General features: G+C 44.6%; 2 protein-coding genes across 4 annotated transcripts in view; both read right to left on the reverse strand.

Moving 5' to 3' along the window:
- pum3 (pumilio RNA-binding family member 3) overlaps window positions 1–2,801 on the reverse strand; it is a 52,430-nt gene extending 49,629 nt beyond the window's left edge. Inside the window, exon 1 of the mRNA XM_087994392.1 lies at window positions 2,672–2,801. Coding sequence (XP_087850518.1) covers window positions 2,672–2,771 — 100 coding nt within the window. The 5' untranslated portion in view covers window positions 2,772–2,801. The remainder of the gene's footprint in view (window positions 1–2,671) is intronic.
- An 8,820-nt stretch (window positions 2,802–11,621) lies between these two features.
- carm1l (coactivator-associated arginine methyltransferase 1, like) overlaps window positions 11,622–22,111 on the reverse strand; it is a 118,211-nt gene continuing 107,721 nt past the window's right edge. For all 3 annotated transcript variants that reach the window (XM_043718619.2, XM_087994402.1, XM_087994409.1), the window contains one exon: window positions 11,622–12,262. In XM_043718619.2, the coding sequence (XP_043574554.1) occupies window positions 12,250–12,262 (13 nt within the window). In that variant the 3' untranslated portion in view covers window positions 11,622–12,249. The remainder of the gene's footprint in view (window positions 12,263–22,111) is intronic.

Genomic DNA, 22,111 nt, shown 5'->3' on the forward strand with positions numbered 1-22,111 from the left:
CAGTGAATGGATTGTAGCGGTTCAAGAAGGCAGCTCACCACCGATTTCAGAAGAACAACTCAGGATGGGCAATAAATACTGGCCCAGCCAACGACACCTACATTCAACCAGTGAATAAATAAAAATTGCTGGAAAAACACAGCAGGTTTTCAAGTTTGCAGCAACCGTGAAGCGTGAGAGTTAACATTTACGGCCTCTTCTTCAGAACTGGAAGACACAATCTCCACAGGTGCTGTCAGTGAGTTTTTTCGACAACTTTTGTTTCTGTTAGTGAATTACAAAGATTCACCACCCTTTGAAAGAAGTCCTGAGGGACAGGATGTACAAGTATTTGGAAAGGCAAGGACTGATTAGGGATAGTCAACATGGCTTTGTACGTGGGAAATCATGTCTCTCAAACTTGATTGAGTTTTTTTGAGGAAGTAACAAAGGGGATTGATGAGGGCAGCGCGGTAGATGTGATCTATATGGACTACAGTAAGGTGTTCGACAAGGCTCCCCATGGGAGACTGTTTAGCAAGGTTAGATCTCATGGAGTACAGGGAGAACTAGCCATTTGGATACAGAACTGGTTCGAAGGTAGAAGGAGGGTTGTTTTTCAGACTGGAGGCCTGTAACCAGTGGAGTGCCACAAGGATCGGTGCTGGGTCCTCTACTTTTTGTCATTTACATAAATGATTTAGATGTGAGCATAAGAGGTACGGTTAGTAAGTTTGCAGATGACACCAAAATTGGAGGTGTAGTGGACAGCGAAGAGGGTTACCTCAGATTGCAACAGGATCTGGACCAGGTGTGCTAAAGGGCTGAAAAGTGGCAGATGGAGTTTAATTCAGATAAATGCAATGTGCTGCATTTTGGGAAAGCAAATCTTAGCAGGACTTATACACTTAATGGTAAGGTCTTAGGGAGTGTTGCTGAACAAAGAGACCTTGGAGTGCAGGTTCATAGCTCCTTGAAAGTGGAGTTGCAGGTAGATAGGATAGTGAAGAAGGCGTTTGGTATGCTTTCCTTTATTGGTCAGAATATTGAGTACAGGAGTTGGGAGGTCATGTTGCGGCTGCACAGGACATTGGTTAGGCCACAGTTGGAATATTGCATGCAATTCTGGTCTCCTTCCTATGGAAGGATGTTATGAATCTTGAAAGGGTTCAGAAAAGATTTACAAGGATGTTGCCAGGGTTGGAGGATTTGAGCTACAGGGAGAGGCTGAACAGGCTGAGGCTGTTTTCCCTGGAGTGTCGGAGGATGAGGGGTGACCTTATCGAGGTTTACAAAATTATGAGGGGCATGGATAGGATAAATAGACAAAGTCTTTTCCCTGGGGTGGGGGGAGTCCAGAACTAGAGGGCATAGGTGTAGGGTGAGAAGGGAAAAGATATAAAAGAGACCTAAGGGGCAATGTTTTCACACAGAGGGTGGTACGTGTATGGAATGAGCTGCCAGATGATGTGGTGGAGGCTGGTACAATTGCAACATTTAAGAGGCATTTGGATGGGTATATGAATAGGAAGGGTTTGGAGGGATATGGGCCGGGTGCTGGCAGGTGGGACTAGATTGGGTTGGGATATCTGGTCGGCATGGACGGGTTGGACCGAAGGGTCTGTTTCCATGCTGTACATCTCTATGACATTAAGTCATTTCTCCTCATCTCTGTTTAAACTCTATTGCTCCAGATCGGAAAACTGTGATTCCCCGCTTTAGAATCTAGTTTGGGATTGAACACATGTAAGGAGCTCAATCTAGTTCATAAAAACTGAACAAAAAGAGAAACAAACTCCGTGGATGGGAAAACTAAAGAGAACATTCATTCTGAACATTGTGCACAGCTGCTGGGTTCGAGCAAGGCTCCTAATGTCACTCAGCGACGAGAAAACACCCAAAACACAGCCGCCCACCCCCAGACCCTTCACCCCCACCCCCCCTCACCCCCAGACCCTTCAACCCCACCCCCCCTCACCCCCAGACCCTCCACCCCCACCCCCCCTCACCCCCAGACGCTCCACCCCCACCCCCTCACCCCCAGACCCTCCACCCCCACCCGCCTCACCCCCAGAACCTCCAACCCCACCCCCCTCACCCCCAGACCCTTCAACCCCACCCCCCCCACCCCCAGACCCTCCACCCCCACCCCCCTCACCCCCAGACCCTCCAACCCCACCCCCCTCACCCTCAGACCCTCCAACCCCACCCCCCTCACCCTCAGACCCTCCACCCCCACCCCCCTCACCCCCAGACCCTCCAACCCCACCCCCCTCACCCTCAGACCCTCCAACCCCACCCCCCTCACCCTCAGACCCTCCAACCCCACCCCCCTCACCCCCAGACCCTCCACCCCCACCCCCCTCACCCCCAGACCCTCCACCCCCACCCCCCTCACCCCCAGACCCTCCACCCCCACCCCCCTCACCCCCAGACCCTCCACCCCCACCCCCCTCACCCCCAGACCCTCCACCCCCACCCCCCTCACCCCCAGACCCTCCACCCCCACCCCCCTCACCCCCAGACCCTCCACCCCCACCCCCCTCACCCCCAGACCCTCCAACCCCACCCCCCTCACCCCCAGACCCTCCACCCCCACCCCCCTCACCCCCAGACCCTCCAACCCCACCCCCCTCACCCCCAGACCCTCCAACCCCACCCCCCCTCACCCCCAGACCCTCCACCCCATCACCTTCTGCTTGTCCCGGCACAGGCTCCGGCGCCTCGTGTGGTCCCCGGGAATAATGTCCGGGTAAATGGTGCAACTTACAACAATGTCCGGGTGACTCCATGGCGCAACCCGGAATAGTGTCCGGGTGACTCCATGGCACAACCCGGAATAGTGTCCGGGTGACTCCTAGTGCAACCCGGAATAGTGTCCGGGTGACTCCTAGTGCAACCCGGAATAGTGTCCGGGTGACTCCATGGCTCAACCCGGAATAGTGTCCGGGTGACTCCATGGCTCAACCCGGAATAGTGTCCGGGTGACTCCTAGTGCAACCCGGAATAGTGTCCGGGGACTCCTAGTGCAACCCGGAATAGTGTCCGGGTGACTCCTAGTGCAACCCGGAATAGTGTCCGGGGACTCCTAGTGCAACCCGGAATAGTGTCCGGGTGACTCCTAGTGCATCCCGGAATAGTGTCCGGGTGACTCCTAGTGCATCCCGGAATAGTGTCCGGGTGACTCCTAGTGCAACCCGGAATAGTGTCCGGGGACTCCTAGTGCAACCCGGAATAGTGTCCGGTGACTCCTAGTGCAACCCGGAATAGTGTCCGGGTGACTCCATGGCGCAACCCGGAATAGTGTCCGGGTGAGTCCATGGCGCAACCCGGAATAGTGTCCGGGTGACTCCATGGCGCAACCCGGAATAGTGTCCGGTGACTCCTAGTGCAACCCGGAATAGTGTCCGGGTGACTCCATGGCGCAACCCGGAATAGTGTCCGGGTGCAGCATCTTCCCACAACCCGAACATGTGCAGGTTGGGTGAACAGGCCGCACTAAATTGCCCGCAGTGTGTAGGTTAAGTGCATTAATTAGGGAAATGCGAAGTGGTAGGGGAATGGTTCTGGGTGAGTTGGGCTGAATGGCCTATTTCCACACTGTAGGGGTTCTGTACATTATCTCGTCCCATTCGCCAGCACTTGGTCCATGTCCCTCAAACACTTCCTATTCATATACCCATCCAGATGCCTTTTAAATGTAATTGTACCAGCCTTCACCACATCCTCTGGCAGCTCATTCCACACATGTACCACCCTCTGTGGTCACTTGATAGTTTTTTCTTTATCACCTTATAAGTTGATTACCATAGTTGGTACTTTATTTAATGGCCAGAAATGGGAAGATCCTTAATGTGTCACGGTGAAAGTCACACACTGGATGCGATTTTTCAAACCACGAGTGAATTTAGATTTTGAAATGTTCAGTGAAATACACAAAAATAAGTACATAAAAATAAGTTAATTAAAAGAACCCAACTCTGAGCAAAAGAGATTTTGGAAAAGATTTGAAATTGTACAATATTTCTCATCCACTACACCAACACAGAGAATATTGCACAGATTACACTGTAACCTTATTTTTGATATGATAAACATTTTGAATACTCACTTCTCTGTAAACATATCTGAAGACTACTTTTACTGAGACATTACAAACACCCCAAATTGTTTAATAAACCAAAGTTTCCGATGTACTGGCTAATGTGACTACACATTTGTTCCTTTGCAACTTGGCTGTCTCTCCAAACTTATGAAATCAGCCTCTGGTTGAAAGTAGGTCAATAATATTGTGCTGAATACCTTGTGTTGATTCAACATCTCTTCTTAAATCAACCTGCTATTATCCACCTCTGGTGCAGTTGGTACATGAACAAAGACCTCCTGTGGCTCAGAGCTCCAGACACTGCAAGTACGTCACAAAGCCTAACTGTGGTCCAATGAAGAGGCATCCATCCAGACGTGAACCGTTAGCTTGCTGTCTCTCCATGGATGCTGCCTGACCCGCTGCCATTTTTTTTTGTTTTCAGTATAACCACAAAACCCTCTTGTGTTGATTCAACAAGAGCTCAATTAATAACAGGTTAGAGAATGGGACAGAGGGTAATAGTGTTGACTGAATGTTGATTTGAACGCTGCAAATGGAGGTGACTGCTCTGGGATGAATCTCTCAGTTTTGTTTTGGGTGAGGGTAGGAATAGCAACCTTCCTCTTCCTGTTTTTAACAAAATCCGTAAAGAAAAGCTAGGTTACTTAGAAGTAAAACAGGGAAGCTGTAACAGTTACATACAAAGCATCTGTCACCAGGTGGCGTCAAATTCTGATTTTTGTTCTCCCTGAGAAACATTGATGTCCCAGCATCCTCCTGAGAAGACAGTCCTGTGCAGAACTGCGCAGTTAATCAGAGATCACACTACATACGTGCGAAATATAATAGATCACACTACATACGTGCGAAATATAATAGATCACACTACATACGTGCGAAATATAATGTGGCTGTTAATTCTCAGACTATGCTCCCTAGTTCTAGAATGCCCAAGCAGTGGAAATAGTTTATCTACTCTGTCTTTTTCTGGTAAAATTAAAAATCACACAACACCAGGTTGGTTTAGAACCTGATGGTTTAGAATTTAGAAGATTGTGGCGGGGGGGGGGGGGGGGGATATCTGATTGAAATCTTCAAGATATTACCAGAAAAATGATTTGGAGATGCTGGTGTTGGACTGGGGTGTACAAAGATAAAAATCACACAACACCAGGTCATAGTCCAACAGGTTTAATTGGAGCGCCGCTCCTTCATCAGGTGGTTGACGAAGGAGTGTCGCTCCAAAAGCTACTGCTTCCAATTAAACTTGTTGGACTACAACCTGGTGTTGTGTGATTTTTAACTTTACCAGAAAAAGACAGAGTAGATAAACTATTTCCACTGCTTGGGCATTCTAGAACTAGGGAGCATAGTCTGAGAATTAAGGTCAGACTGTTCAGGAGAGATGTGAGGAAGCACTTCTACACAAAAAAAGGTTGGAGAGGTTTGGAATTCTCTCCCCCACACAGCAGTTGATGCTGGATCTGTTGTTAATTTTAAATCTAAGATAGATCATTTTTTGTTAAGTAAAGCTATTAAGGGATATGAGCCAAAGGCAAGTATATGGAGTTAGGCCATAGATCTGTCATGATCTTACTGAATGGCAGAACAGGGTCAAGGGGCTGAATGACCTCCTCCTGTTCCTGTGTTTCACTTCTGGAAGCATTGGATTACATTTGCAGATACGCTCTATTTTAATCAAAAAATGCATAACCTACAGACAATCATGTAATATTCTATAAATCCCACTTTAGAAATAGAATCAGTCTGACTCAAGATTGGGACAGAGACAGACTTTAACCTCACACCTTTAATGCATTGTCTGAACTGAGATGTCACCTTTTGTTCGAAAACCTGAAGTTATCTTGAGAATGTGATTTAAAAGAAGTTCTGGGATTTACATATTAAAGATCCGAAACAAGCAAACCTATTCTAAAAGATGAAAGACTTAATCCAGGTTTATCTTTTCAACTGTATGACACTGTAATCTTTTGCTATAAATTCTGTGTCTTATGGTCCTGCTTCACAACCACCTGATGAAGAAGCAGCACTTCGAAAGCTAGTGCCTTCAAATAAACCTGTTGGACTATAACCTGGTGTAGTGTGATTTTTAACTTTGTACACCCCAGTCCAACACCGGCATCTCCAAATCATAATTTGTTTAAATATAAGGTGCTGCATTTTGGAAAGGCAAATCTACAGCAGAACTTATACATTTAATAGTAAGGTCATAGGGAGTGTTGCTGAACGAAGAGACCTTGGAGTGCAGGTTCATAGCTCCTTGAAAGATAAGACATGGGTAGATAGGGAGTGAAGGCGGCGTTTGGTATGCTTTCCTTTATTGGTCAGAGCATTGAGTATAAGAGTTGGGAGGTCATGTTGCAGCTGTACAGGACATTGGTTAGGCCATTTTTGGAATATTGCGTGAAATTCTGGTCTCCTGCCTAACGGAAGGATGTTGTGAAACTTGGAAGGCTTCAGAAAAGATTTACAAGCAGGTTGCCAGAGTTGGAAGATTTGAGCTACAGGGAGAGGTTGAATATGCTGGGGCTATTTTCCTTGGAGCATCGGAGGCTGAGGGATGACCTTGTAAAAGTTTATAAAATCATGAGGGGCACAGAGGGGTAAATAAACAAGATTTTTTTTTCCCTGGGGTGTGGGAGTCTAGAATAGAGAGCATAGGTTTAGGGTGAGAGCGGAAAGATATAAAAGAGACCTACGGGGCAACCTTTTCACACAGAGGGTGGTGCATGTATGGAATGAGCTGCCAGAGGAAGTGGTGGAGGCTGGTACAATTGCAACATTTAACAGGTATATGAAAAGGAAGGGTTCAGAGGCACATGGGACTAGATTGGGTTGGGATATCTAGTCGGCATGGACGAGATGGACCAAAGGGTCTGTTTCCGTGCTGTACAGCTCTATGACTCTAACTGGGTAATAGCTGAGTTGAGGGTGAGGCATAAGTTGCTCACTTGAGGAGTCTTATTTTGGTTGCTATATGCAATAAAGTTTAAATAATTGTTTGAGTATTTGGATGTCTGTGCAGTAGGTAATTTACCCACAACATCAAGCCTCCAAGCTCAGAGATAGGGATACCACTGCACTACAAGTGCCTTACCCTTAGATTTAATCAAGGGGAAGTCCTACTTGTGGCCCCAAAGTGTCCAATTAAGGGTCATTTAAGGACCTCTTCCCCGGCACCAGAGTACTACCAGTGGTTCCACAGTTAGGCAGGGGGAAGAATCGTAGAATCCCAACAGTGCAAGCCACTGAAGAGCATCCTGCGTGCCCTATCCCTGTAACCCCACATTTACCTTGGCGAGCCCACCTAGCCTGCACATCCCTGGACACTGAGGGCGAATTTAGTATGGCCCATCCACTAACCTGCACTGTGAGACCCTTACTGTGTTGGCTGAGGATACTTTGGACACCTTAGTGGGCAGCCTGTAGCCCACAGTAAACCCCCACCCACACCCGAAAACACCCATCTCCATCCCTTCAGCTCACAGGGCTTGTCTAAATGGCCCGTGTCAAGCTCAGTCCCACTCAGCTGGATTTCAGGCTAGCTGGAAGCATTCCCAGTGCTGCCGGTAGCATTGCTGAGATTGGAGACCTACAGCCCCCTCCCTCACCAATGATTACCATGAAATTAGCATCAAATGGTGTGAATTCAGGTCAGGTTCAGTAATAACATCTCGGGAACAAAGTCTGCTGCCCTCAGCCTACAGGGAATGAGTCTTGCAAATGGATAATGGGAAGTGTAGAAATGGTGCAGACTTTGAACAGTGTTTTGTGAATATTTACTTGAAAGAAGATTAGGAAACTTTCCAAAAGTAATTGAAAATCAAAAGGTGGTCAGGAAGGATGAATTTAAAACAATCAACACCACTGGCAGAAAGGCACTAGGGAAACCACTGGACCGAAACACTGACATCCCCCCAGGACGTTACACCCGAAACGTTGACTTCTCCACTTCCTGATGCTGCCTGGCTTGCTGTGTTCTTCCAGCCTCCTGCCTGTCTACTTTACACCCTCAGGACCAGCTGGCGCATACCATAAGGTCTTAAAAAAAAAAGTGGCTGCAGAGAAATTGGGGCATTGGTTATCAATTCCCAGAATTCCTTCAATTCTAAACGGGGTTCCAGCATATTAGAACACAGCAAATGTTACACCTTTATTCAAGAAAACAGGATGGAGAGTGGTGGTCGAGGGTTGTTTTTCAGATTGGAAAACTGTGAACTCAAGGATCAGCGCTGGGTCGATTGTTTTTCCTCATTTATATAAATGATTTGGATGTGAATATAGGAGATGTAGTACTAAGTTTGTAGATGACACCAAAATAGGTGGTGTAGTGGACAGTAAAGAAGACTATCTCAGGGAGTACAAAGGGACCTTGATTAGATGAGCCAGTGGGTTGAGGAGTGGCAGATGAAGTTTAATTTAGATAAATGTGAGGTAATGCATTTTGCAAAGGCAAATCAGGGTAGGACTTGTACACTTAATGGTAGGGCATTGGGGACTTTTGCCAAACAAAGAGACCTAGGGGTGTAGGTGCATAGTTCCTTGAAAATGGAGTCGCACATAGACAGAGTGGTGAAAAAGGCATTTCGCAGACGTGTCTTTATTGGTCAGAGCACTGAGTATAAGAATTGGGAGGTCATGTTGCAGCTGTACAGGACATTGGTGAGACCACTTTTAAAGTACAGGGTACAATTCTGGTCGCTCTTCTGTAAGAAGGATGTTATTAAACTTGAGAGAGTACAAAAAAGATTTCCATGGATATTGCCAGAGTTGGAGGGTTTGAGCCAAAGGGAGAGTTTGAATAGGCTGGGGCTGTTTTCTCTGGAGCATGGAGGCTGAGGGGTGACCTTATAGAGATTTATAAAATCATGAGGGATGTGGGTAGGGTGAATAGCAAATGTCTTTTCTCATAGGGTCGAGGAGTTCAGAACTACAGGGCATAGGTTTAGGGTGAGAGGGGAAAGATTTAAAAGGACCCGAGGGCTGACTTTTTCATGGAGAGGGTGGTGCATGTATGGAACAAGTTTTACTGAAGCTGTACACAGCGTTGGTGAGACCACATCTGGATATTGTCGACAGTACTGACCTTATTTGAAAAAAATCCTGTGACGCAAGACCTATCATATGAAGATAAGTCGAGCAGGTTAGGGTGTATATCCACTGGAGTTTTGGAGGAGATGTAATCTTATTGAAACATACAAAATCTTGATAGGACTGGAGAAGGTGGATAGCCGGAAGTTGTTTCCAATTTTGAGGGTTTAGAATTCCTTTTCCCAAAAGTTGCTAAATATTAAGATGCAGTAGAAATATTAAGACTGAGTGACACGTCATAAGGTAATGTTGGAATTTATTTTCTGTTTGATGATACAACCAAAAGCCATTGGTATGAGGTAGCGTTTTCAGATATCATTCGGTTCAAATGAGCTGTTACATTACCGATACCACCTAATGTTATCCAGTAAGCAGTAGGGTGCTGGCCTGTCACTAATAGAGGTTTGTTACAAAAATGATTATATTGACTTGATCAATTCTTGCTGCATTCATCCCTGTCTACTGCTTTCAGTGTCATGATAGTGATCCACCAGTCTTTAAATAATACAAGAAACGTAGTGTCATACATGCAAGAGTTTAATTTTTCAACTCAAACAATTTTTGTGCTACACATACGAAGAAATATCTTCCTTAAATTCTGTACTTGAGTCCATGCACAAGTTTCAGAGTCTGAATAGCTTTCTTTAAACATGTTGCTGTCCTAGTAAACGCAGGTTGTGAAGCAGAACTGCGTTTCCAGTAGAAAACAAGGGGGACAATCCTTTGGGAGGAAATTACAGCAAGGTCTTCACCCCCTTACACGCACACACACACACACGCGCACACACATAAACACACACACACACCCACACACATACACACACACATATACACACACAGACCCACACACACATACACACACACACACATACATGCACACACACACACATACACACACACACACATACACACACCCACACACACACACACATACACACACCCACACACATACACGCACACATACATATACACACACACACATCCATACACACCCACACACATACACATACACATACAGACCCACACACACACATACACACTCACACACACATACATACACACAGGCCCACACACACACACACATACACACACAGACCCACACACATACACACACACAGACCCACACACACACATACATACACACAGACCCACACACATAGACCCACACACACATACATACACACACACATACATACACACAGAGACCCACACACACACATACACACACACAGACCCCAAACACACATACACAGACGCACACACAGACCCACACACATACACACACATAAATATGCACACACACATACACACACAGACCCACATACACGCAGACCCACATACACATACACGCACATACATACACACACAGACCCCCCCCACACACAGACTCACACACACATATACACACACACAGACCCACACGCACATACAGACCCACACACAGACCCACAGACACACGGACCCACACACACACTCACCCCCCCCCCACACACACACATACCCACACATAAACAAACACACACACACATACATACACACACATACACACTCTCACACACACAGACCCACACACACACACACACTCACCCCCCCACACACACACATACCCACACATACACAAACACACACACACACACATACATACACACACACACAGACCCACACACACACTCATCCCCCCCCCCCCACACACACATACCCACAGATACACAAACACACACACACAGACCCACACACTCACCACCCCCACACACACACATACCCACACACACACTCACCACCCCCACACACACACATACCCACACATATACAAACACACACAGACACACACATTTGTGAACTGTAACCTGGTACACTATCAGAACTAGCAGTTAGCCTGCAGCCTTTTAGGAAAGGGACCTTGCTGATGTCTCATGACCTTGTTTTGGTTGTATGAATTACAAAGAATTACCAAGTATGGTTTCTGGGCATCTCTGCAAAATTAAACAGAACACATCCAATATTCTCAAAACCGCTTTCATCAATAGTGACTTCAAATTATAGGCTTGAAGTCATGATTTTCCCTTTACAAATACAAGTCTTAGAAAAATAACTATAAAGTTAACCGATTGCTGTGATTTGGAAGTGGGTGAACTGGTAACATTTGAACAGTTTTTGAAAATAATAATAATAAACAGCATTAATAATTTGATACAGAGTTTGGTAGCAGATTGCCCTTTCTCTTGCCATGGGGCCATGATAAAATCACCCAGAGGTTAGGACTTGGTTAACCATACGGCAAGAAAGGCTGGTTTGGTTTCTAGCTGGTACCTCTTAGCTTCAGGTTGTTCTTCGTTGTTGGGAAAGTGTACAATGGAGTACATTTATTCTACATTATCCAACCCAGGAATGAGTCCATTGCACTGGATAACAAAATAAGTCACGACCCCTTGCAGTGACATCCTCCAATATAATGAGTGTAAAGTTTAATTATAAAAGTTAATAATTCTACACTATAAGCTATACAGCACATATTTTCCACCGTAATATAGCTACATATGTCCAAAATATTACATAGAATGCCAAGATATAAATAAGCCATACGTATTAAATATTTTATTATAATGAATTTTGCTCTAAAGCATTTTCTCATTATAATTTATCTATTATTATGAAAGGTGAAATAAAAATGTTACATTACTGTTCAGCTTGTTAAGACTGCCCTATTTACATAATATTTTTGATCAGATCTGACCTTCTACAGATAGCAACCACTGGCTGTGTGCACAGACACACGAACATGGCTAACATTGTAAATATCTACATGATTATCACATTATTTCTGTACTTTTCAGTTGTTGATTGATGGTTTGGTTGGCTCCTTTTGATTGAAGATTTCAGACATTATTTGATATTTTGCACAAGTGATAACATTGATAAAATGTTCTAGAAAAGGGGTTAATGCAACTGGGAGGCATCACAAAAACATCTGTATCTAGTTGTTGCATTGCAGTCCCGTTGCTATGGGTCACCTGAGTATCGTATTGGTAGATAAGCTGGTGTCAGTTTAGAGGGGAATTTTTCACAAGGATTCATTCGTAAAAACTGATGAATAAACAGAAAGCAAAAATAAGAGATTAAAGAATTCTAATGTTTATGCAGGAGCAACCACTGACTCAAAAGATACAACCTTAAGATTTATTCTGCAAAGACAATTTTCAAAGTTCTTCTTGAATGCCAAAGGTCTCTTTCAAATTGCAAAATGTTGATTTTGTTTCATTAACGGAGTGAAAAATAATTCTACAATTGTGGTGGCATCCTTTACACACATTACACGTGTGACTTGCTGGCTTGTTCCTGTGTAGTATTTGGAATACACTCAACAACATTAGCAATCAACCAGACAGGCAGAATGGGATTCCAGACTGCACAGCCTGGAACGTTGAAGGTATAACCACCAACAGTGTCACAAAGGGAACTGGGGCTACATAAGAAGCCAGAATCGGAGAAATGCAACATTCTCAGCTGCCCAGGTGACTTGTTGGTAATGTCTGCCAATATTATTCTAACAATGCTTTGTCAGCAGTACACTCAAACATCGCTACTGATATCCCCTTACTCTGTAGTGATCATCTAGCTAGCTCCTCTACGTAGTCCAATCGAGATATGAAGCTGACCTTTCTGAAATATTAACTAGTCTGTTCTCTCCTGTCATGTTGTTTGACCTACTGAGCATTTCCAGAATTTTCTGTTATTGTTTGATAAAATAACTTGGACCACTGATAATCTTTTCTGAAGATTTTGATAGAAAAATGTATTGAATTATCAAACATCAATTAAACAATCAATAATTCATACAAATCCTCAATCTGTCCTAACTTTCTGCATAATTGGAGGATTCTGGGTAAGCTGAAAAATTGGTTGCTGGAAAAGCGCAACAGGTCAGGCAGCATCCAGGGAGCAGGAGAATCGACGTTTCGGGCATAAGCCCTTCTTCAGGAATGCGAATCCTCTTGCAAGGATTCTGGGTAATCCAAGGTGGAGGACGGGAAAAGTTTCTGGCTGTAAGAGCTGCTCCTTTTTGAGGTATTTTAGGTGCTGGAGGTGATTTCCTCGAATTCCAGGAGCCGCAATTACTGTTTTATATGCTGTTGCATTGTTTTGGAACTTTGGGAAAAAAAAGTCAAAACAACAGCAGGTTTAAAAGGGAGAAAAACAGACAAAGGAAACACATGGTGAGGTCAGTGCAGAAGAGAAAGAGAGAGAGAAAGAAAGAGAAAACCTGCACAGTTACTGCCTCTGCTGTTTGAGTTCATGTATCGCTGGACATCGGAGTGCATCTGGGAAAATTAACAACAGTGAAATGAGATCACAACTAATCTTGGAGGAACCAGTTTGGGTGAAGTTCACAGCACAGAATCAGATAAGTTAATTGTTGTTTTAAGTTTGGCCCACAGAGAATCTGCAGTAGTGAGTAGAGTGGGTTCTTTCTTGATTATATGTTTTTGGAGATATGTCTCTTGATTAAACTTAAAATATAAGCCATAACTATTAATTTAACCTGGGGCAGTGTTTGTAGAGGAATGAGACGGTGTTATTTTCTGGGTCTGTAGATTGTGAAGGAGCAAAAATGGCCTTTAATAGAGTGATACGTACTTCTTGTCAGATGTGGGAGTTTAAAGAGAGTTTAAGGGTTACAGCAGATTATATCTGCCATAAATGCTGTTGGATGTGAAGCTTATCAGATCGAGTGGATCGGTTGGAGAGACCGATGAGGAATTTGCAACAGCAACAGTATGTGATGGATGGCAGTTATAGGAAGGGGGGAATGTCTCAGATACAGTCACATAGATGGGTTAACTCCAGGAAGGGTAAGAGAGGTAGGCAGCTAGTGCAGGAGTCTTTTGTGGATATACCCATTTCAAACAGGTATGCTGTTTTGGAAAATGTAGGGGGTGATGGATTCTCAGGGGAACGTAGCACAAACAGCAAAGTTTCCGGTATTGAGACTGGCTCTAATGCAATGAGGGGTATGTCGGCTTCCAAGTTATCAATTATGTTAGAGGATTCTGTAGTCCGAGGTACAGACAGACGTTTCTGTGGCCAGCAGAGAAAAAGCAGAATGGTGTGTTGTTTCCCTGGTGCCAAGATCAAGGATGTCTCAGAAGGTGCAGAATGTTCTCACGGGGGAGAGGGGCCAGTAGGAGGTCATTATCCACATTGGAACCAACGTCATAGGAAGGGAAAAGGTTGAGATTATGAAGGGAAATTACAGAGTTGGGCGGATATTTAAAAGGAGGTCCTCAAGAGTAGTAATATCTGGATTACTCCCAGTGCTACGAGCTAGTGAGGGCAGGAATAGGAGGATAGAGCAGATGAATGCATGGCTGAGGAGCTGGTGTATGGGAGAAGGATTCACATTTTTGGATCATTGGAATCTCTTTTGGGGTAGAAGTGACCTGTACAAGAAGGATGGATTGCACCTAAATTGGAAGGGGACTAATATACTGGCAGGGAAATTTGCTAGAACTGCTTGGGAGGATTTAAACTAGTAAGGTGGGGGGGTGGGACCCAGGGAGATAGTGAGGAAAGAGGTCGATCTGAGAGGGATACAGCTGAGAACAGAAGCAAATCAAACAGTCAGGGCAGGCAGGGACAAGGTAGGACTAATAAATTAAACTGCATTTATTTTAATGCAAGGGGCCGAACAGGGAAGGCAGATGAACTCAGGGCATGGTTAGGAAATGGGACTGGGATATCATAACAATTACAGAAACATGGCTCAGGGATGGGCTGAACTGGCAGCTTAATGTTCCAGGATACAAATGCTACAGGAAGGATAGAAAGGGAGGCAAGAGAGGAGGGGGAGTGGCCTTTTTGATAAGGGATAGCATTACAGCTGTGCTGAGGGAGGATATTCCCAGAAATACATCCAGGGAAGTTATTTGGGGGAAGTGAGAAATAAGATAGGGATGATCACCTTATTGGGATTTTATTATAGACCCCCTAATAGTCAGAGGGAAATTGAGAAACAGACTTGTGAGGAGATCTCAGCTATCTGTAAGAATAATAGGGTGGTTATGGTAGGGGATTTTAACTTTCCAAGCATAGACTGGGACTGCCATAGTGTTAAGGGTTTAGATGGAGAGGAATTAGTTAACTGTGTACAAGACAATGTTCTGATTCAGTATGTGGATGTACCTACTAGAGAAGGTGCAAAACTTGACCTAATCTTGGGAAATAAGTCAGGGCAGGTGACTGAGGTGTCAGTGGGGGAGCACTTTGGGGCCAGCGACCATAATTCTGTTAGATTTAAAATAATGATGGAAAAGGATAGACCAGATCTAAAAGTTGAAGTTCGAAATAGGAGAAAGGCCAATTTTGACGCTATTAGGCAAGAACTTTCGAAAGCTGATTGGAGGCAGATGTTCGCAGACAAAGGGACGGCTGGAAAATGGGAAGCCTTCAGAAATGAGATAACAAGAATCCAAAGAAAGTATATTCCTGTCAGGGTGAAAGGGAAGGCTGGTAGGTGTAGGGAATGCTGGATGACGAAAGAAATTGTGGGTTTGGTTAAGAAAAAGAAGGTAGCATATGTCAGGTATAGACAGGATAGATCGAGTGAATCCTTAGAAGAGTATAAAGGAAGTAGGAGTATACTTAAGAGGGAAATCAGGAGGGCAAAAACAGGACATGAGATAGCTTTGGCAAATAGAATTAAGGAGAATCCAAAGGGTTTTTACAAATACGTTAAGGACAAAAGAGTAACTAGGGAGAGAATAGGACCCCTCAAAGATCAGCAAGGCGGCCTTTGTGTGAATAATGGGGGAGATACTAAATGAGTATTTTGCATCAGTATTTACTGTGGGAAAGGATATGGAAGATATAGACTGTAAGGAAATAGATGCTGACACCTTGCAAAATGTCCATATTACAGAGGAGGAAGTGCTGGATGTCTTGAAACGGGTAAAGGTGGGTAAATCCCCAGGACCTTATCAGGTGTATCCTAGAACTCTGTGGGAAGCTAGAGAAGTGATTGCTGGGCCTCTTGCTGAGATATTTGTATCATCGATAGTCACAGGTGAGGTGCCGGACTGGAGGTTAGTTGATGTGGTGCCACTGTTTAAGAAGGGTGGTAAGGACAAGCCAGGGAACTATAGACCAGTGAGTCTGACGTCAGTGGTGGGCAAGTTGTTGGAGGGAATCCTGAGGGACAGAATGCACATGTATTTGGAAAGGCAAGGACTGATTCGGGATAGTCAACATGGCTTTGTGCGTGGGAAATCATGTCTCACAAACTTGATTGAGTTTTTTGCGCAAGTAACAAAGAAGATTAATGAGGGCAGAGCGGTAGATGTGATCTGTATGGACTTCAGTAAGGCGTTCGACAAGGTTCCCCATGGGAGACTGATTAGCAAGGTTAGATCTCATGGAATACAGGGAGAACTAGCCATTTGGATACAAAACTGGCTCAAAGGTAGAAGACAGAGGGTGGTGGTGGAGGGTTGTTTTTCAGACTGGAGACCTGTGACCAGTGGATTGCCACAAGGATCGGTGCTGGGCCCTCTAATTTTTGTCATTAACAGAAATGATTTGGATACGAGCATAAGTGGTACAGTTAGTAAGTTTGCAGATGACACCAAAATTGGAAGTGTAGTGGACAGTGAAGAGGGTTACCTCAGATTACAACAGGATCTTGACCAGATGAGGATTCTGGGTAATCCAAGATGGAGGACGGGAAAAATTTCTGGCTGTAAGAGCTGCTCCATTTTTTTTGAGGTATTTTAGGTTTTGGAGGTGATTTCCTCGAATTCCAGGAGCAGCAATTACTGTTTTATATGCTGTTGCATTGTTTTGGAACTTTGGAAAAAAAAAGTCAAAACAACAGCAGTTTTAAAGGGAGAAGAGCAGACAAAGGAAGCACATGGTGAGGACAGTGCAGGAGAGAGGGAGAGAACCTGCACAGTTACTGCCTTTGCTGTTTGAATTCGTGTGTCGCTGGACATCGGAGTGCATCTGGGAAAATTAAGAAACAGTGAAATTCACAACTAATCTTGGAGGAACCGGTTTGGGCGAAGTTCACAGCACAGAATCCGATAAGTTAATTGTTGTTTTAAGTCTGTCCAATAGAAAGGCTGCAGTAGTGAGTAGAGTAGATTCTTTTTTGATTATATGTTTTTTGGAGATAAGTCTGTTGATTAAACTTAAAATATAAGCCATAGCTATTAATTTAACCTGGGGCAGTGTTTGTAGAGGAATGAGATGGTGTTATTTTCTGGGTCTGTAGATTGTGAAGGAGCAAAAATGGCCTTTAATAGAGTGATATGTACTTCTTGTCAGATGTGGGAGATAAAGAGAGTTTAAGGGTTACTGCGGATTATATCTGCCATAAATGCTATTGGATGTGAAGCTTATCAGATCGAGTGGATCGGTTGGAGAGACAGTTAGAAGCGATGAGGAATTTGCAACAGCAACAGTATGTGATCGATGGCAGTTATAGGAAGGGGGGAATGTCTCAGATACAGTCACATAGATGGGTTAACTCCCGGAAGGGTAAGAGAGGTAGGCAGCTAGTGCAGGAGTCTTTTGTGGATATACCCATTTCAAACAGGTATGCTGTTTTGGAAAATGTAGGGGGTGATGGATTCTCAGGGGAACGTAGCATGAACAGCCAAATTTCTGGTATTGAGACTGGCTCTAATGCAATGAGGGGTACGTCGGCTTCCAAGAGATCAATTGTGTTAGGGGATTCTGTAGTCCGAGGTACAGACAGACGTTTCTGTGGCCAGCAGAGAAAAAGTAGAATGGTGTGTTGTTTCCCTGGTGCCAGGATCAAGGATGTCTCAGAGGGTGCAGAATGTTCTCAAGGGGAGAGGGGCCAGTAGGAGGTCATTATCCACATTGGAACCAACGACATTGGAAGGGAAAAGGTTGAGATTCTGAAGGGAGATTACAGAGAGTTAGGCAGAAATTTAAAAAGGAGGTCCTCAAGGGTAGTAATATCTGGATTACTCCCAGTGTACGAGCCAGTGAGGGCAGGAATAGGAGGATAGAGCAGATGAATGCATGGCTGAGGAGCTGGTGTATGGGAGAAGGATTCAGATTTTTGGATCATTGGAATCTCTTTTGGGGTAGAAGTGACCTGTACAAGAAGGACGGATTGCACCTAAATTGGAAGGGGACTAATATACTGGCAGAGAAATTTGCTAGAACTGCTCAGGAGGATTTAAACTAGTAAGGTGGGGGAATGGGACCCAGGGAGATAGGGAGGAAAGAGATCGATCTGAGACGGGTACAGCTGAGAACAGAAGTGAGTCAAACAGTCAGGGCAGGCAGGGACAAGGTAGGACTAATAAATTAAACTGCATTTCTTTCAATGCAAGGGGCCTAACAGGGAAGGCAGATGAACTCAGGGCATGGTTAGGAACATGGGACTGGGAAATCATCGCAGTTACGGAAACATGACTCAGGAATGGGCAGGACTGGCAGCTTAATGTTCCAGGATACAAATGCTACAGGAAGGATAGAAAGGGAGGCAAAAGAGGAGGGGGAGTGGTGTTTTTGATAAGGGATAGCATTACAGCTGTACTGAGGGAGGATATTCCCAGAAATACATCCAGGGAGGTTATTTGGGTGGAAGTGAGAAACAAGAAAGGGATGATCACCTTATTGGGATTGTATTATAGACCCCCCCCAATAGTCAGAGGGAAATTGAGAAACAATTTGTTAGGCGGTCTCAGCTATCTGTAAGAATAATAGGATAGTTATGGTAGGGGATTTTAACTTTCGAAACATCGACTGGGACTGCCATAGTGTTAACGGTTTAGATAGAGAGGAATTTCATAAGTGTGTACAAGACAATTTTCTGACTCAGTATGTGGATGTACCTACTAGAGAAGGTGCAAAACTTGACCTACTCTAAGGCTGGGCAGGTGACTGAGGTGTCATTGGGGGAGCACTTTGGGGCCAGTGACCATAATTCTATTCGTTTTAAAATAGTAATGAAAAAGGATAGACCAGATCTAAAAGTTGAAGTTCGAAATAGGAGAAAGGCCAATTTTGACGCTATTAGGCAAGAACTTTCGAAAGCTGATTGGAGACAGATGTTCACAGGTAAAGGGACGGCTGGAAAATGGGAAGCCGTCAGAAATGAGATAACCAGAATCCAGAGAAAGTATATTCCTGTTAGGGTGAAAGGGAAGGCTGGTAGGTATAGGGAATGCTGGATGACTAAAGAAATTGAGAGTTTGGTTAAGAAAAAGAAGGAAGCATATGTCAGGTATAGACAGGATAGATCGAATGAATCCTTAGAAGAGTATAAAGGAAGTAAGAGTATACTTAAGAGGGAAATCAGGAGGGCAAAACAGGGACATGAGATAGCATGAAATAGAATTAAGGAGAATCCAAAGGGTTTTTACAAATACGTTAAGGACAAAAGGGTAACTAGGGAGAGAATAGGGCCCCTCAAAAATCAGCAAGGCAGCCTTTGTGTGGAGCCACAAAAATTGGGGGAGATACTAAATGAATACTTTGCATCAGTATTTACTGTGGAAAAGGATATGGAAGATATAGACTGTAAGGAAAAAATGGTGACATCTTGCAAAATGTCCATTTTACAGAGGAGGAAGTGCTGGATGTCTTGAAACGGTTAAAGGTGGATAAATCCCCAGGACCTGATCAGGTGTACCCGAGAACTCTGTGGGAAGCTAGAGAAGTGATTGCTGGGCCTCTTGCTGAGATATTTGTATCATCGATAGTCACAGGTGAGGTGCCGGAAGACTGGAGGTTGGCAAACATGGTGCCACTGTTTAAGAAGGGCGATAAAGACAAGCCAGGGAACTATAGACCGGTGAGCCTGACCTCAGTGGTGGGCAAGTTGTTGGAGAGAATCCTGAGGGACAGGATGTACATGTATTTGGAAAGGCAAGGAATGATTCTGGATAATCAACATGGCTTTGTGCGTGGGAAATCATGTCTCACAAACTTGATTAGGTATTTTGAAGAAGTAACAAAGAAGATTGATGAGGGCAGAGCAGTAGATGTGATCTATATGGACTTCAGTAAGGCATTTGAGAAAGTTCCCCATGGGAGACTGATTAGCAAGGTTAGATCTCATGGAATACAGGGACAACTAGCCATTTGGATACAGAACTGGCTCAAAGGTAGAAGACAGAGTGCGGTGGTGGAGGGTTGTTTTTCAGACTGGAGGCCTGTAACCAGTGGATTGCCACAAGGATCGGTGCTGGGCCCTCTAATTTTTGTCATTAACAGAAATGATTTGGATACGAGCATAAGTGGTACAGTTAGTAAGTTTGCAGATGACACCAAAATTGGAGGTGTAGTGGACAGTGAAGAGGGTTACCTCAGATTACAACAGGATCTTGACCAGGTGTGCCAATGGGCTGAGATGTGGCAGATGGAGTTTAATTCAGATAAATGCGAGGTGCTGCATTTTGGGAAAGCAAATCTTAGCAGGACTTATACACTTAACGGTAAGGTCCTGGGGAGTGTTGCTGAACAAAGAGACCTTGGAGTGCAGGTTCATAGCTCTTTGAAAGTGGAGTCACAGATAGATAGGATAGTGAAGAAGGTGTTTGGTATGCTTTCCTTTATTGGTCAGAGTATTGAGTACAGGAGTTGGGAGGTCATGTTGCGGCTGTACAGGATATTGGTTAGGCCACTGTTGGAATATTGCGTGCAATTCTGGTCTCCTTCCTATCGGAAAATGTTGTGAAACTTGAAAGGGTTCAGAAAAGATTTACAAGGATGTTGCCAGGGTTGGAGGATCTGAGCTACATGGAGAGGCTGAACAGGCTGGGGCTGTTTTCCCTGGAGTGTCAGAGGCTGAGGAGTGACCTTATTGAAGTTTACAAAATTATGAGGAGCATGGACAGGATAAATTGACAGTCTTTTCCCTGGGATTGGGGAGTCCAGAACTAGAGGGCATAGGTTTAGGGTGAGAGGGGAAAGATATAAAGGAGACCTAAGGGGCAACGCTTTCACACAGAGTGTGGTATATGTATGGAATGAGCTGCCAGAGGATGTGGTGGAGGCTTAAATTGCAACATTTAAGAGGCATTTGGATGGGTATATGAATAGGAAGTGTTTGGAGGGATATGGGCCTGGTGCTGGCAGGTGGGACTAGATTGGGTTGGGATATCAGGTCGGCATGGACGGGTTGGACCGAAGGGTCTGTTTCCATGCTGTACATCTCTAAGACTCGAAATGTCCCCTCTATTCTGCCATTCAATTAGGTCATCACCGACACTTATTTCAAATCTATTGGCCTACCTTTTTTCATAGCGTTTGATACCATTATTCAATAACAGTCTATCACTCAATACTGAAATTCATTTCGTACCTACAGAACAGCAAGTGTAAGATAAAGCCAGCATTCCTTTACCCTTTCTTATTGCATTTTGTACCTGTACTCTCATTAGTTTTTATGATAAATGGTCACCAAAATTCCTTTATGCCTCTGAAAGTCCTAAATAGGACAAGGTTAAATAGAGAAGGTCTTTTCTCCGGGGTGGGGGTGTCAGAGCAAGAGGGCATAGGTTTATGGTGAGAGGGGAAAGAAACCTAAAGGGCTACTTTTTCATGTAGAGGGTGGTGTATGTGTGGAATGAGCTGCCAGAAGAAGTGGTGGAGGCTGGTACAATTACAACATTTAAGAGGCATCTGGATGGGAATATGAATAGGAAGGGTTTGGAGGGATATTAGATTAGATTACTTACAGTGTGGAAACAGGCCCTTCGGCCCAACAAGTCCACACCGCCCCACCGAAGCGCAACCCACCCATACCCCTACATTTACCCCTTACCTAACACTACGGGCAATTTAGCATGGCCAATTCACCTAACCTGCAGATTTTGGACTGTGGGAGGAAACCGGAGCACCCGGAGGAAACCCACGCAGACACGGGGAGAACGTGCAAACTCCACACAGTCAGTC

The sequence above is a fragment of the Chiloscyllium plagiosum genome, unplaced genomic scaffold, assembly GCF_037043375.1.
Source record: "Chiloscyllium plagiosum isolate Xiang-an unplaced genomic scaffold, Cpla_swu_hap1 HiC_scaffold_2, whole genome shotgun sequence".
Lineage (NCBI taxonomy): Eukaryota > Metazoa > Chordata > Chondrichthyes > Orectolobiformes > Hemiscylliidae > Chiloscyllium > Chiloscyllium plagiosum.